General features: G+C 46.4%; 2 protein-coding genes across 2 annotated transcripts; one reads left to right on the top strand and one right to left on the bottom strand.

The window, feature by feature from the left end:
- Positions 1 to 376: 376 nt before the first annotated feature.
- Positions 377 to 1,978, bottom strand: LOC101290671 (cytokinin dehydrogenase 7). The gene has a single exon (XM_044553444.1). It carries the CDS (start codon positions 1,976 to 1,978, stop codon positions 377 to 379), a length of 1,602 nt encoding a protein of 533 aa, XP_044409379.1.
- Positions 1,979 to 13,086: 11,108 nt separating this feature from the next.
- Positions 13,087 to 15,475, top strand: LOC123136999 (nicotinate N-methyltransferase 1). The gene is made up of 2 exons (XM_044556530.1): positions 13,087 to 13,544; positions 15,238 to 15,475. The coding sequence occupies exons 1-2, from the start codon at positions 13,328 to 13,330 to the stop codon at positions 15,300 to 15,302; spliced, it is 282 nt and encodes a 93-aa protein (XP_044412465.1). The 5' UTR covers positions 13,087 to 13,327; the 3' UTR covers positions 15,303 to 15,475.
- Positions 15,476 to 16,046: the final 571 nt, after the last annotated feature.

Here is a 16,046-nt window from a genome sequence, read left to right as displayed (position 1 = left end):
AATCAATCCCATGTACTTTCCCGTGACTCCTTCCCTTTGAACTATGCGGCCCTGCTGTCCTGATTCGTCTACATGAGCTGTCGTCTGTTTATTTACTAGCAATACGGGATAGTAAAAAGGGTGTGACGCTGAAATACGGCAGCGGGCTGGTTGCGTGGCGCTCATCAAGACAACAGCAGACGACACAGATTTCGGCCTTCATGGTGCGCGGCCACCAAACGGCATTTTCGCAATCTTTACCTCCTATTTTCAAAATTCTGGAAACATTCTACCAAAAGACAATCTTTGTACAGTCAATACACCAAAAAATTCTGCTATATATTGTTAGACATATGAGCGTATCTAATGGAGGAAATGTCAGCAGTGTCTGCACTAACTATGTGGTTGCCGTGCTTGCCGCTGGCACACTTGGCAAGGGGAAAATTCTCTGCCCCCGTGACATTATCGCGTGGGGATCATATTTGGCCTTGAGCTGAGCGATGTTGCTCCACTTGGCCCCAAAATGTCGCCGCCATCCATCTTGTGATGTGTAGTATGGCAGATACTGCTTGCACTCGATGCCCTCCTTGTCACAAAATGCCAGCACTGATTGGTTCTCCCTCTGTAGCCGCTCTAGTTCATCGGCGGATAGAGCCGACCGAAGAAGTCCCACAGTGTAGAATACGTCCTCGCCAGTGGGTGGCGTCACCGCCGTCATCTGGGAGTTCCATTTGGCCGTGTTCATAGGGTACATGAGGATGAGTCCGACTGGGTTGTCACCCCCGAGGATGCCTTTGAGCACCCCAGCGTCAAAGTCGAGAATGCGTGACCGGGGGACGAAAAGGTTCAGCCATGGGTGTGGCACATCCCACACGCCAGCCCACCGAAGCTCAGCCTCCTCCACGCGCACGCGGTCGAGGAACTGGAAGTACGTCACATCCTTGGTGAACACGAACCCAGGCACAAAGCTCAGCTGAGCTAGCACCATCTTTAGTTTCTGGTTGACAGATGGGGCGGTCGTCTCATCATAGTACATGGCGGCTTCGATGAAGTAGATCGCGCCGGAGCCAGTCTCGGATGCGAGGCCAGCAAGCCTGTTGATATCGGCTTCGGAGAAGAAGGGCGTTGACTTGGGGCCCTCGGTTAGGGTCCGGTTAAGCTGGACTTGGCCTTCGACATAGTCGAAGCCGGCTTCGCTAGCCTGCTTAGAAATGAGCAGCTCCTGGTCTCTGGTGAACGCAACCACATCTGAGTAGGCAAGTCGGACCCAGCGCACCTGCTTTGGGGCCAACTCGAGAGCGATCCGAGCCCGAGTTATGATCCCGAACTGGCCCAGCCCACCCAACGCCGCGAAGAACAGGTCCTTCCTCTTGTCACGTGAGCATGTCACCATCTCACCCGTCCCGGTAACCACGTCAAGCTCGTGCACATTGGCGATTTGCGGGCCATGCCGGAATGCTTGCCCGCCGATGCCAGCATTGGAGAGCGTGCCGCCGACGGTGAGTTGCAGATAGTCCGTCCACGCGCGCGGCGCGAGGCCGTGCTTCAGTGTCGCGCGGAGGACGTCGACCCACAGCTGCTCGCCGCCGGCATCGACGTAGTCCGCGGACACGTTGATGCGGTGGTGAGCGCGCCCAAGCGTGCGCATGTTGACGACGACACCGCCCGGAGCGAGAGACTGCCCGCGGACGGAGTGGCCCTGCCCGCGTGGTGACACGGGGAATGGCACTGGCGAGGACGCGGAGAACCGGATGAGCGCGGCGATGTCGGCGGGCGTGGCAGGGTGTAGAACGGCTTCCGGGGCTGCCTCCATGATGCGGCCAAAGTCTGACGACGCGCTCGCCGTTGAGTTGCAGTCGGTGCGGATTTTAGAGGCGATTCCTAGGGCAAAGAGATCACCGGAAAGGCCACCCGCAGGCATTGGTCGGAGTTGGCCGGCAACGACGGAGAAGAAGCTCGCCATGCCGATAAGAAACGCTGCGAGGCGAGTTCTTGCCATGTCGTTGCAGTGACGCTGATTTGGGACTGACGATTGTAAGCTACTGGCTTTGCCTGCTGCTTAGGTGAGTAGAGAGAAAGATTGATGCGTCTGTGTTGTTTCAGGTCAAGAACTTTGATGACATTTTATAGGGTAGCATTATGCCTCGCAGAAGTTGACAAATGTAGGTCGTGCAGAGTTCTTGTATTTTTTTTCCTCTAATATTCTTTTGAATGTATTGACTTTAGAGGGGGAAATAATTAAGGGTGCCGAAAGCATGGTTGAGAAAAAAGAAAGTTAGTGGGATAGCTGCATCTCTTGGTTTTGACTTGGATAGCACTTAACTAATGATTATTGAGAAGAGACTCCAAGCATTTCATTTTTTTTTTCTTAGATTTGACTCGGAGCTCCATCGGCTGGACACGTATAATTTTATCAACATAGTGGGCAAAAACTCATCAGCCCATTTCATTTTGAATAAAACAACATGTATAAACTGTCCCAATTCTCACTCTCCTTTTTTACGCCATGTCAGAAGTAATTCTGTAAACAGAAATTCATACTGCGTGAATTTGACGGTAATTTCAGAGGGGACAGATGAAATCTGAATGAATCAAGTGAAGTTGGAGAAGATTAATTTGCCAGGGACGCTGACTAACAGAGTGATGTTACATGCCGTTAAACTAGAAACTAACACTTAATTTCTAACGCCATTTGCTTTGATGTATTATTTAACAACATAATCTCTCTGTTACTCCTACTATGTATGTAGGATTGATTGGCATGGAGCGTCCGCCTATCAATCAGGCTTGGCGTCACAGGTAACTGCTGACCAAGTTTTGTTTATCATGTATGTTAAGTTGACTTTCTGGTTTGTTGATGTCCGGCACAAGTAAATTTATTTGCTTGTCCGGAATACAAGTATTCCTGGTTCATGTGAGGTCAGTATGGTTTTTATTTTATTTTAAAAATTCCCGAGACGGCCGGAGATGTAACTATAAACAAGCCACATGATATTGCAGTTTGGGTGGGTGCATGAACGTGGAGGGCAATATATATCCAGACCAAATCAAATCTGCAGATACATCAATCCCTTGAATAATCTCCACGGGTTAGTGGTGATCACTTCACAAGGTAGTATTTGTCCTTCAAAGAAGCTCCAAGGCCAACTAATAGAGCAATGCCCCTATGGTTCATGCACTCAAACGGCTATATATTGATGACGGGTATATTAGTGCATTTTTCTATTATCATTATGTCTGATCAAATTGATGCGCTATTAAAAACACTTACTCCCTCCGTCCTTTAAAGAGTGTACTTCCAACTTTGTTGGAGGATCAAACTATCTCAATGTTTGACCGAGTTTGTGCAAAAATATATCAATGTTTATGAAACCAAATAAGTATATGATGAAAATATATTTTATCATAAATCTAATGCTACTAATTTAATGACATAAATGTTGGTGCATTATTGTATAAATACGGTCAAACATAAAAATGTTTGACTTTTCAACAAAGTTAAAAGTACACTCTTCAAAGGACGTAGGGAGTAGGCCGCATTTGGAATGGTTGAAATTAAATGAGGGGTATTTATTTTACACATGTACCGGCCGCCCAACAAATTTCGGCTGGAAACGAAACAACAAAGTGATATCTGTATTTCTTTACAGGTGTATTTAGAGGAAATACGGCAGTCCAATCAGGGTCTTACAGTTATTGCTAATTCATACACACAAGCGGCTACATATTGATGTCTCATATATTAGTGCATTATTATTATGTCTGATAAAAACCGTGTTTAAAAAAGCATTTAATTTTCTGGTTTTAGTACTACATCTGTATGAGATTGTTTAGGCCTAAGCCAATGCTATAAACCGTCCATGTCTCCATGTTGAGATTCACAGTCTGTAGGTAAATCATGAGTAGAGTTATATTTTCCTAGGAATGTTCTACTTTAGTTTGTTTTTTCCTTTTTGCGGAAAAAAAACCCGGGTAGGTGGTAGTTGAGGTCACCAAAAGAAGTTTTGTTGGATCGCAAAATACAGTCCTTGAAAAGCATATTTTTCATATTTTCTATGTATATCAAATCTTAAGAGGCAATTGTTTATGAATCTATTAATTATGTTTGTTATATCTTTAGATCTACAAATTAATGCAGCTGCTCCTAAGCCATGAATGTGGATGAAATGCGGTGTATGCTGAATTGGTTCTTTTACCGTCAACACTAATAGGCAAAAAAATCTTTTATTGGTAACGTAGCCTCTCACGAGCAACAACAAATCGTCGGCATTGTCGTAAGTCACTCCACTGACGGGTATAGATGTCCATATCAGTTGTTAGGCCTTGGCCCTAATGATTGTTCTTCCCATTATAATTAGGTCACTACCAACGGTAATTACTGACACACCCAGAAACCATCAAAGTAGACAGATTGAAGCTCATCTGTATGATATAGCATATGTTGAATCAGGTTAGGGTTTAGGGTTTAGAGAGCTCCTAGGACAGTGAAATGAGCCCTTTAGTAACTCTCTCACACGAGGACGAAGAACGGGAGGGGGGGGGCAGAGACCAAGCGCGTACACCCCTCCCCATGCTCCCTCATGGGCCAACCCATGTGTGGGGCGGGAAAGCGGAAGCATCTTTTTTAAAAAAATTGTTTTCCATTGCGAGACTAATTCGGGATTTCAAAAAAGTTACAACTTGTGAAATGTTTGTGAATTCAAAAATTGTTTATGATTTGAAATAATGTTTGCAAAATAATAAATGCTGATGGAATTAAAAAATGTTCACTGAATTGAAAAACATTTCTTGAATTCAAAAAATGTTCATGATTTCAAAGGAATGAACCTATTTTGAATTTGATCAACATATTTTGAACATCGATGAACAAATTTGGCATTTGATGAACACTTTTTTAATTTGATGAACATTTTTTGGAAAAATTATGAACAAATTTTGAAATTGATGAACATTTTTTTGAAAAAAATGATGAACAAATTTTGAATGTGATGAACATTTTTTGAAAACAATGAACACAAAAAATAATCCGATGAACATTCTTTTAGTTCAATGAACAAATTTTGAAATTTTATGAAAAAAATTTACATCCAATGAACAAAAAATTGAATCCGGTGAACATTTATTGGATTGTTGAACATTTTTTTACATGGTTGAACATTTTTGAATTCGATGAATAAAAAAGGTGTTAACGAATTTGAAAAATAGTCAAAAAGTGAAGAAAAAGAAAATAGAAAAGAAAAAGGAAACGAAAAAGAAAAAGGAAAAGGAAAAACAAAAGAAAAAATAAGAAAAGAAAGAAAAAAATTGAAAAGAAAAGAAAAATGAAAAACCAGTATAGAAAACATAAAAAAATAAAAAAGCCGGTTCTAGGAAGGTTCTAGAACCTTCCAAAAATCGATGGCGAAATAAGTCGCAAAACGGGCCGGCCCATATGCTGAAAGGGGTGCTCGCGGGGTGCGCACTATGTCGCTAGCGGGTGACCTACGTGTTGTATAGGATCCCGCATTTTTTTTGAAAGATCCAGCATATCACTGTCTTTTCATTAATTTAGAGGGGGATTACAAAAAGTTTTTGTCCAGAGGGACAAAGGCAGGGAAAATTTGCGCCAAACGACCAAAGGGACAATAGAAGGGGTGCCTTCTATTTCTCTGCACAAAATGTTTACTACTCACATCGGGTCCCCGAACGAGGGCGCTGGACATTTTGCTCCGGCAAGTCGACATTGCTCTAAGTCACTCCTGATTGTATTTATCACTTTCATGGAGCTTGGGATCTACTCTCTAGAGGTGCAACCATTTCTCCGCAACCAGATGCGCTAGATAGCCATGGCCAACATCGTCTTCCTCCCTCTTCGTGTTCCTGGGGCTGCCCTGTCCACCATGCAGCTGACGAGCTCCATCGTGGACCTCCCCTAGGTCTGCACATCTGGTTTGAGCCTCGCACCCCCTCCAAGACGCCACTTGTGCCCAGATCACCTGAGCGAACGGGCACTCCCAGAACAAATGCACCGATGACTCCAGGCTCCTATTGCATAGAGCACAAAAGTATCTGTTTTCCCACCCCCGACGCTAGAGACGATCGTTGCACCACAACAAGTTGTGGTGCAACAACCAGTTGAGCATTTTCGTGTGGTCGGGCGCCCAGGTCTTCCAAACCAGGGACCTGAGCTTCGTCCGTGGCTGGTCGGCAATGCCGGCCGCGCGTAGTATTCAGCGCCGCCTCCGACCGTCCAGGCGATCTTGTCAGCCGTGTCGTCCTGCAGCATGATGCTCGCTGTCCTGATCAGCCTCGACATGGAGACGAATTATGGCAGGATGCCGGTGATGTCGCCGTGCTGGAGGTCTTGAATCCAGTGATCCTACTGCAGAGCTGCCGCTACAGTTCGATTCTTGCGGCTGGAGTGTCTGAACACGTCGGGAAACTGCAGCAGCAGCGGCCGGTCCCCTAACCAGTGGCAGTGCCAAAACTTCGCTTGTTTGTCGGTTCTGATGGAGACGAATGTAGCGGAGGAGAAGAGTGCTTGGTCCTTGCCATCACATGGCATGCCCAACCCCACCCCTGGCCGATCAGGGTGCTTCAACGCCGAGCTAGAGCCATCGCAGTCTCAGCGCACGCATGAACTTTAATAGGTCTGGGATTCCCAGGCTAGCGTTGTCGAGCGGCGATGTGATGACCGGGCAGCTAACCTTGCATTTGCCACCCATAGTCCCTTCGTCCTGTGCCCACATTAACTTCCTCAGTGCCTTGTCTACATCCTTGAAGAACTTTGTCGGAGCTCGTAAGACGGTAATCACGAACGCCGCGAGCACCGAGAGTACGCAACTGACAAGCACCCGGTGGCCCGAGAGTGGCATGAGGCGCCCCTTCTAGCCGGCAAGCCAAGCTCGGATCCTATCTAGTATTTATTGCAGGTGGACCAATTTGATTCGACCAAGAGTAACCGACAACCCGAGGTAACGAATGGGGAAGTTAACTATCTGGACCCCAAAATTGAGCAGGACATGTTGCAGGTCCATGTCACCGCAGCAAATTGGCGCGACGGTGGATTTGGTGTGGTTGAGGTGCAGCCTCCAAGCATTGTCGAATCCCTGCAGCAGCTCCACAATCCTATCTACCCCATCTCGTACTAGATTAACGAAGACGACTGCGTTATCAGCATAGAGGCTGACACGAAGCAGACCGGCGCCCACCGGCATGTGTTGGAGCAACCCTGCGCGCGATGCCGTCTTGATTAGTCTATGCAACGGGTCGATCGCTAGAATGAACAACAATGGCGATAGCGGGTCGCCCTGCTGCAGCCACCTCCTGTGCAGGATGGGCGCACCCTCGACGCCATCCAAGAAGCATGAAGAAGTCGTCGAGGACGGTAGGAGAGCAACCCAATCCCTCCAGCGCACAGGGAAGCTGAGCTTTTGCATAAGTTCCATGAGGTATTCTCAAGATACACTGTCGAAGGCCTTGGCTATGTCCAATTTCATCAGAAGTGCGAGCTTTGTTTGTCCTGTGCAGTAGCTTGACCGTGTTCTAGACATGCATGTAGCTGTCATGTATCCCCTTGCGCTTCTGTATGGCACTCTGTGCTGGCGAAATCAGCTGATCGATGACACCCGCCAGCCTCATGGAGAGTACCTTAGCAATCAGTTTGGCGACCGAGTGGATGAGGCTAATTGGCCGGAAATCCCCCATCTGCATAGCCTCGCTTTTCTTTGGTAACAGAGTGACCATTGCCTCGTTGATTTGTCGGAAATCCCCCGCGGCAAGGCAATGGAACTTGTTGAACACGACCATAATGTCACCCTTGATCCTGCCCCAACATGCCCTGAAGAAAGTGCACGTGAAACCATCCGGCCCCGACGCCTTCTCTTCCAACGACACACACACACTGCTGCCCACACCTCGGGTTTAGAGAAAGGATTATCGATGTCGCAGTTCCCTAGCACAGGCATGTCGAGCTCATCCCAGTTGATTGTGCTCGGGCATGCTTCCCTCTGCCCTAGCAAAGAATCAAAGTGATCTTGCACCAATTTTGCTTTGTCCTCATGAACTATTGCTTGCGTGCCCCCTGTTGCAGATATTGGATGAAGTTTTTCCTTCATCTCGAGCAGATTTTTGCTTTGAAAAACGTTGTCTTTGCGTCCCCGGCCTTCAGCCAAGTTACCCATGATGCTTGTCTCTTTCGCTCACGTTCCAGCGCAGCCAGACCGACCACCCACAGCTTGAGTGCCTTTTTGAGCTAGAATTCCGACGGGGTCAGCGCCCTCTTTTCCTGGGCTACGTCAAGCCGCATAACAAGTTCAGACGTCAGCTGGAACTGCAGCTTTGCGTCACTCAATACGGCCTTCCCCTAGATCTTCAGGTCCACCGCTGTTCTCTGAATCTTGGTTTTGATCCTTACGAGAGATAAATCATGGTTTATTGGCCTCTCCCGAGCCCTTGCCACTGTCTGCTGAAACTGAGGGAAGCACGGCCAAAAGTTTTCAAAACGAAAATGAACCTTTCTGCGAGGGGAAGTGGCGTTGGCCAGAAGCAGCGGGCAGTGGTCGGAGCACGTCGTCGATGCCGCCATTAGCGTGTGCGAAGGGAAGAAAGCCTCCCATTCAGTGGTGCAGAAAAATTGTCAGTGCTAACCGAAGTGGGGTTTTGACACTCGTTGCTCCATGTGAATCTTCTTTTTTTCACTTTATCTCCCTTAGCCCCGCCCGATCGATCGCCGCTCGGAATTTTCCCATGATTCTCCTGTTTGTGATTGCATTGTTCTTGTCTCGTGCTTCGTAGATGATGTTGAAATCCTAGTATATCAACCATGGTTGCCCTCGGGGTGGAGCATCCGTGGCCAGCTCCTAAAGGAAATCATCCTTCCTCGCCTCATCAGTCGGCCCATAAACTGTTGTTAGCCAGAAACCGCTACTGGAGTGCAGCATGGTGGCCCGAGCAGTGATGGAAAAGCGTCCCGCCATGTGGGTGGCTAGGCCAATGACAGAGGATTCCCAAAAGATGGCAGACCCACCGCACGTCCCCGATCGATGGGAGGGCGGTGCAGCCATCCCGTGAACGGCCGCCTATGTCTCAAACTAAGGCAGGTGTCCAGGCATCTATCTTTGTCTCCTGGAGCCAGAGAATGGTGAGCTTGTGCGCCCGTGCGACTTCATAGACCATGGCTCCCCTTTGCAGGTGAATTCAGACCCCGCACATTCCAACTCATGATCTAACAACGGTCGTCATTCATCTGGAAATGAGCGATTTCTTCGGAAGCTAATTTTACTAATAAAGATGATGAACATCAAAGTACACTTGCCCTGACTAACCGTGTCACGCCAACAACTACCAGTAGCGCCCAAACACATGTTGGCGACGAACTAACCTACTAGCCCTAGTACAGTACATGATGATGAAACCTAACTCGATCCGACAGAAGGCCGGACGGCACCGGAGACTAAACCTACAACTAACAAGCACTAACATGATCAGGCATGTCCTCCGTCCGTGCCGTCAGGGCCGACGAGGCTAGCCATGGCAGGCAGGGCTTCCACATCCAAACGCGTGAGCTTGGCAATGGCAAGGATGTCCTCCTCCATGAGCAGCTCCCTCGAACTGGCGAACCAGAGCTTTGACCGCCTTGATAGTCATCCTCTCCTTGGGGCCCAGGCCACCCAGCTCCTTCACCAGCCTAAGTGTGGCACGCCGCGCCACTGGTACCGTAGAGCTATTGGCGGCCTGACGCGCGCTCTGCCGCATGGGAACAGAGACCGCCCTCGACTAATTCTGCAGAAATATAGTAGGGGCTAATAAATATGCGTATATGTTTTTTAGAGAAAAGACTAGAGCCCGACTTTATAAATAAAGCCACCAGGCAGAGTCAACAACGTAGCCACGCCAAACGAAATGACACACCATCCACAAAGTATCAACGCCAAACACGGCAGACAGAAGTTAACATACATGGCTCCCAGGCCAGTACACGGCACACAAATTGGAGACTCGGGAACGACAATAGTAGGGCCATCAACTCCTAACCGTCGGCCTGAACTCGAGGAAGGGAGGTAGCTGTAGCTCGAATCCTGGTAGCCATATCATCAAAAGCGTCCCGATCCTCCTCCTTAGTCAATAATCTCCACTGCTGCAGAAATATGCAAGTTTTAAATAAGAAATCAGCGGGTTTAGCAGGAAAATGTGTTCAATGGTAATCTTGTTCCTAGTCGTCCAGAGGGTCCAGCACATCACTGCGAAACCCACCCAGAACATTCTTCTCTAGGCCCCAACCAGGTTAGAAGCCAAAAGACGAAGTTCTGAGAAGGAAGCAGGTTTCCAAGAGACATGAAGCCAAGATCTGATACAACACCAAAAGAGCTTAGCCAAGACACAGTTGAAGAAGCTGTGAGTTATGTCTTCTCTCTGGCCACATAAAACACATAGATCAGATCTCGGACCATTACGCTTGCGAATTTGGTCAGCTGCCAGAAGGCGCCCATGAAAGCTTGCCATAAGAAGACCTTAACTTTAGGAGGGATGCAAACCCTCTAGATCCACTTAAATTTGGTAGTGGTCGATCCAGATATGAGTTTGCCATATAATGATTTCACAGGAAAACACTCAGACGCAGAGTGGGGCAAGGCCACCGAGTCCTCCTCCTTCCAGAGCACAAGGAAGAGGGCAACAGGACGTTGCCAGTCAACCAACTCTTTAGGAGACAGAGAACGACGCAGATCAAGGTCCCAATTGTTGTTAGAGAGCTCAGAGATTGAGATCTTGGGATTAGGGCAATAAGAAAAAGAATTGGAAAAGAGACAGCTAACGTGGCTGGACCGCACCACCAATCTAGCCAGAACCTAGTGGACCTACCATTGTGGACCAAAAACTTAACAAGGCCTTGAAACACCAGCCGGATCTTGACAAGATCTGTCCAGAATTGAGACGCGTTGTGTCTTGGTGGCTACATAGATACTGGAGGTGGGTGACACCCTCCGGAATAAGGTGGGAGCTAACAGGGGAGATGTGTCCAGCCGACGCGGCTCTGGGCATGATGTTAGAGAGCGCATCCGCAACGAAGTTGAATAGGATAGGAGAAACGGGATCACCCTGCCTGAGGCCTCTGGAGTTTCTAAAAAAATTGCTAGTTCTCCCATTGACTGAAATCGCAGTATGGCCCGCCGAGACCATTTGCATTACTCTATGTACAAGGCCACCATCAAAACACTTGGCCAAAAGAACCTGTCGTAAGAAACCCCAATTAACAGAGTCGTAAGCCTTCTCAAAATCCAGCTTGAGAATGACGGCCTTACTACCAGCCTTGCGAATGTCATGAATGATTTTTGGAGGCAAAGCACCCCATCAAGGATGAATCGGCCTTTGACAAAGGCGGATTGATAGGGGGAGAGGGTACGGTGGGCAACTGGAGTAAGACGTGTAGCGAAGCCTTTGGCTGGAAATTTTGCGAAGTTGTAGATTAGGGAAATAGGTCTGAATTGCGAGATTAGATCCGCACCCTTGACTTTAGGGATGAGAGTGATAACTGCGTAGTTAAGCCTAGAAATGTCAACCGTCTCCAAACAAAATCCCTGGATGATCGCGCATACAAGGGCCCGGAGTTGAGGCCATAATTTCCTAAAAAAGGGGATAGAGAGGCCGTCGGGCCGGAAGCAGAATTGATATTGGCCTTGTTGATGGCAAGAAAAATTTCCTCTTCGGAGAGAGGGATCATAAGAGTAGCATTTTCCTCAGCAGAGACCATGGCACGATCGTTCCGAAAGGAAGGGGCGGTCCTGTAGCCCGAGTCAGATTTGGCCGATACAAGAGAGGAGAAGAAATCAACGATGTGGTTCATAATAAGGGTCTGATCCGTGTTTTCTATATATATCAAATCTTAAGAGGCAGTTGTTTATGAATCTATTAATTATGTTTGTTGTATCTTCATATGTAGCCATGTGTTGAAATCTCTGGATAGACTTATATTTGGGAACGAAGAGAGTACTTAGTTAATGATTATGAAAAGAGACTCTAAGCATTTCATTTTTTTTCTTAGATTTGACTCGGAGCTGGACACGTATAATTTAAACAACATAGTGGGCAAAAACTCATCAGACCATTTCATTTTGAACAAAACAACATGTATAAACTATCCCAATTCTCACTCTCTCTTTTTTTACGCCATGTCAGAAGTAATTCTGTAAATTTGACGGTAATTTGGGGGGGGGGGGGGGGGGGGGGGCGGGACAGATGAAATCTGAATGAATCAATTGGAGTTGGAGAAGATTAATTTGCCAGGGACGCTGACCAACAGAGTGATATTACATGCCGTTAAACTAGAAACTAGCACTCAGTTTCTAACGCCACTAGTAGAATGCCCGTGCATTGTCACGAGCTTTTGAAATATTTTGCTGAAATTATATAAAGATAAGATAATGCATGCTAAATTTTACAGGTAGAGACAATATAACACGGTCATAAGTGCATAATAATTGATTGTAATAAATTTCAATGACTACAATATTTATAGGGGTACAAACAGAGCATGTCGTCATGATGCAAAAATAAGCCAAATCAGTATAAAAAATAAGTCTAAGTTAGTACAATACAAAAAGCAATATGATTAAGAGCAGGTCGATACCAACATTGAAAAAATACCTTGTGTGATAACTTTTAAATTGGCATCTTTTTTGGTTATTTATGAGATATCGTTGGTTATTATGTTGTAAAAAACTTGGTGAATATACGGCCCCTTTCTGCGACGCCGGTTTAGAACCTCGATGGGTTCTTTTGAACATATATAAAATCCATATCTATGTCTTCTATATTATGAAAAATAAATATAAAATGCATCTTTTGTATTATCATATAAAACATACATACAAAGAAGGATTAGCTATATGCACCTCTTATCGTGATGTTTCGGTTCGGTCAGTGAACGTTACATTAGTGCATATGTCAGAACTCATTTTGCACTGCATCATATAACAAAAGAGGAAGATTTAAAATATAAATGATATTTTTAAACTGCATCATGTAAACACATATGATATATAATAAAAAAAAGAACTAATACAACTGTTTTAATAATTTGTAAAAAGCAGTTTTTCTTTTTTCACTTAACTTTTTTCGAAAGGTTTTCACCTAACCTTATCACTCCAGCCAGTCCACTTCTCTCCCTCTACTCATCTCCCCGCCGCGTCGCCCCCATCCTCCTCTCCCCCACATCGCCGCCGGCGGCCGGAGGCGGTACACACTTGTGCTGGCGTGGCCGCGGCTCCACGAGGTCGTGCTCGACCCCGCTGGCGCTGAGCCCTTCACGCGCGCCCATGCCAGCATCCCCGCCTACGCCTACTACAACCAGGACCGGGAGGCGAACGAGGTGATGCTACGGGCCATGACCAGCGTGTCGGAGCCGTTCATGGATGTGCTGTTGGACGGGTACTGCCCCGGCGGAGGGTTCGAGGGCGTGGCCACGCTCGTCGACGTCGGCGGCAGCTCCGGCGCCTGCCTCGCCATGTTCATGCGCAGGGTGCCCACCATCCGCCAGGGAGTCAACTTCGACCTGCCGGACGTCGTCGCCGCCGCGCCTCCCATCACTGGTGAGACCATTGATCCCCCAATCCCCTACCCTACCTGCCCGTTGTCCTTGTCGTTGCCCTCTCCCCTGCAGTCTTCTCCTCATGACAGAGCTTACCCATCTGAATTTTGAGTGAAGAAGGTGCAGGCACGTAGCCACGGGAGCACGAGACGGCTTATTCTAAATGGCAAGCTGAAGTGCAGCGTTCGTGTACTGACAGTAATAAGATAGGTACTTAAGTGCAGCGGTCGTGTGCTGTCAGTAATCTTGTACGTACTGTATGGTGGGTACTTAACTACAGCCGTTCTCACTGACAGTAATCTAGTAAGTTGCATCAGTGATTGAAAGTTGAAGCGGACTAACTAACAAGCAAATCGGCCGAACATAGCACCAAAATTGACAGTGACAATGCCACAACCGACCGGTCGATCCATAAAAAGGGATTTACCACCACCACACAGAGAGAGACTCTAAAGAAACATACCTTGTTTTCGGCATCGACATCTGCTGCTGCCGACGAGTTTGATAACGAGGTTTCAGAGCATACTTGGGGTAAACTATGCATGATGCACTCTTGCTGATGATGGCTTCAAAAAATCAACGAGTTCAGAGCGATGTGCCATCCCTGTCCCTACATAACATGGTAAAAATGAAAGGATAGGCACAATTTTTGCTATATTTTTTGTTAGTTGGTTTTGTAGCACACTTATGGTAAACTATGCATTCCTTACCATCTTGGCTTCAGAATGTTTAACCTGTTCAGAGTTCATGGTGTCAACATGAACAGTAGATGAGTTACAAAAAAAGATGAGTTTGACAACGAGTTTTTTTAGGACTGATATTGTGGTTATTCCATATCCAATAATTATTACACATTTATAGATATAAGAGAAATATACACAGATTTTCATACCTAGATCCACTTGCTTTACTTCTTGACTATCCTTGATGCTCGTTCACTTGTGATGGACGAGGGGGAGGAGGGGGGGGGATGGCAGAGGAGGTTCACAATATATAGGACGACAAAATAATTTTCCCTGTATGAGGCCCATCTCTTTTCCTTTTTCCCTTGATACATTCCTGTAGCAAAGTTATGAACATGATATGTTGCCTATTTTACCCCGACGTGAAAACAAAAACCAAAGATATGAACATGATATGCTGCCAAATTTTGATTAATGCTTAACTCCAGAAGCACACCTGCCAATAAAGTAGTAAAGATCTAAAAAAATCAGAGCTTGCTAAATATTTTAATTAGTGTATTAATTACAATTAGATATTTTATTATTGTTTATACACCAAGATTAGTTACCACAATATTCGTCAACGTTGTTAGCTTCGAGAAAGATTTCTGGGTTGTATTCGTCGACATTTCTCCCCTCACCCTGGGCTGTAACACAATAGTGATTTTAAAACGTAATAATTAGTTGGGAATGATGTTTGCCATGTATAGCAAACTTGATAGCTGAACATATACCTGGACTCCATGTGGAATGTAGGTCAACACATGGTGGTAGAGGTACATTTGACGCCTTTCTCTGTTCCGGTGCCTTGCTATTTGAATTACCTATCAATTTTAAACATTAAATAACATTAGTTCTTGTCGCATAGCAGGTATGTTATGTAGTCAACTTACTGTTCGGATGCTTGACCTGTCCATATCAATTTTCAACATTATACCACATTAGTTAATGTTTGTTGTTGTTTATCTGCAGAACCAAACAATGAAAAAATTTCAGCATGGGGACTCGTAAATAAAATTGGAGGGGGTGAAGACTGAAGGATCAATCTCCGATCTCTGAAGACTCCGAAAACCTTCTTATCTAGCAAGGTTCAAAGATCTATTTGAAATTTATCTGTGATGGTATGATCTGAGAATAGATGCCTGAACTCTTTGGAGTTTGTACATATGCAGCAAAAAATAATCTTTAATACATCATGTTTCTTAGACAATGCTTGAGCCAAGTACCATGACATGCTTCAGGCAGGTACATGGTTCTTGATATGTTCAGCGATTGGGATTTCGGCAAATGCAATGTCTATAGAGTAGGGGATCGCTGGGCATGTCCGAGTCCGACCAAAGCGGAAGGGCGGCAGACGTACCAGGTGTTGGTGTTGCAGTTGCGGCCGCAACAGCAAGCGGAGCTCGCTCCCTCAGACGTTCCCGTTGCAGAGAGTCGGGTGTAGCCCTTGGCTGCCAAACAGCTCACTTCAGGACGTTGAATCGACCGAGCACGGCGTGGTCACCTGAGGCCTGAGGTGATGCTAATTCACGCGCGGCCGCGGCAACGCTCGGTTTAGGACAGGCTCCTGATTTAGAAAGTGCATCGATTAGCCTGGATATATTTATGGCTACTAGTGCGTTTGGATAGTTAAGATGGGCCCCATCCCCCTGAAAATCAGGGGGGGAGATTAGAAGTGGAAAATTTTGATGGGCTTGCAGCGATTCATATGTTAACGAGATGTTTCATGCGCGTAGGACTGCATTCACGTGGTGGGCCCCAAGGGAAAAAGCTGTTGGCTT

Source organism: Triticum aestivum, chromosome 6B (genome assembly GCF_018294505.1).
Source record: "Triticum aestivum cultivar Chinese Spring chromosome 6B, IWGSC CS RefSeq v2.1, whole genome shotgun sequence".
Classification (NCBI taxonomy): Eukaryota; Viridiplantae; Streptophyta; class Magnoliopsida; order Poales; family Poaceae; genus Triticum; species Triticum aestivum.
The sequence above is the reverse complement of the archived record's forward strand: the minus strand, read 5'-3'. Positions and strand labels throughout refer to the sequence as shown.

Coding starts and splice junctions, on each gene's coding strand:
- LOC101290671 (XM_044553444.1), bottom strand. CDS start 1,978: ATGGCAAGAACTCGCCTCGCAGCGTTTCTTATCGGCATGGCGAGCTTC.
- LOC123136999 (XM_044556530.1), top strand. CDS start 13,328: ATGCTACGGGCCATGACCAGCGTGTCGGAGCCGTTCATGGATGTGCTG. Junction 13,545..15,237: donor CGCCGCGCCTCCCATCACTG/GTGAGACCATTG, acceptor GTTTATCTGCAG/AACCAAACAATGAAAAAATT.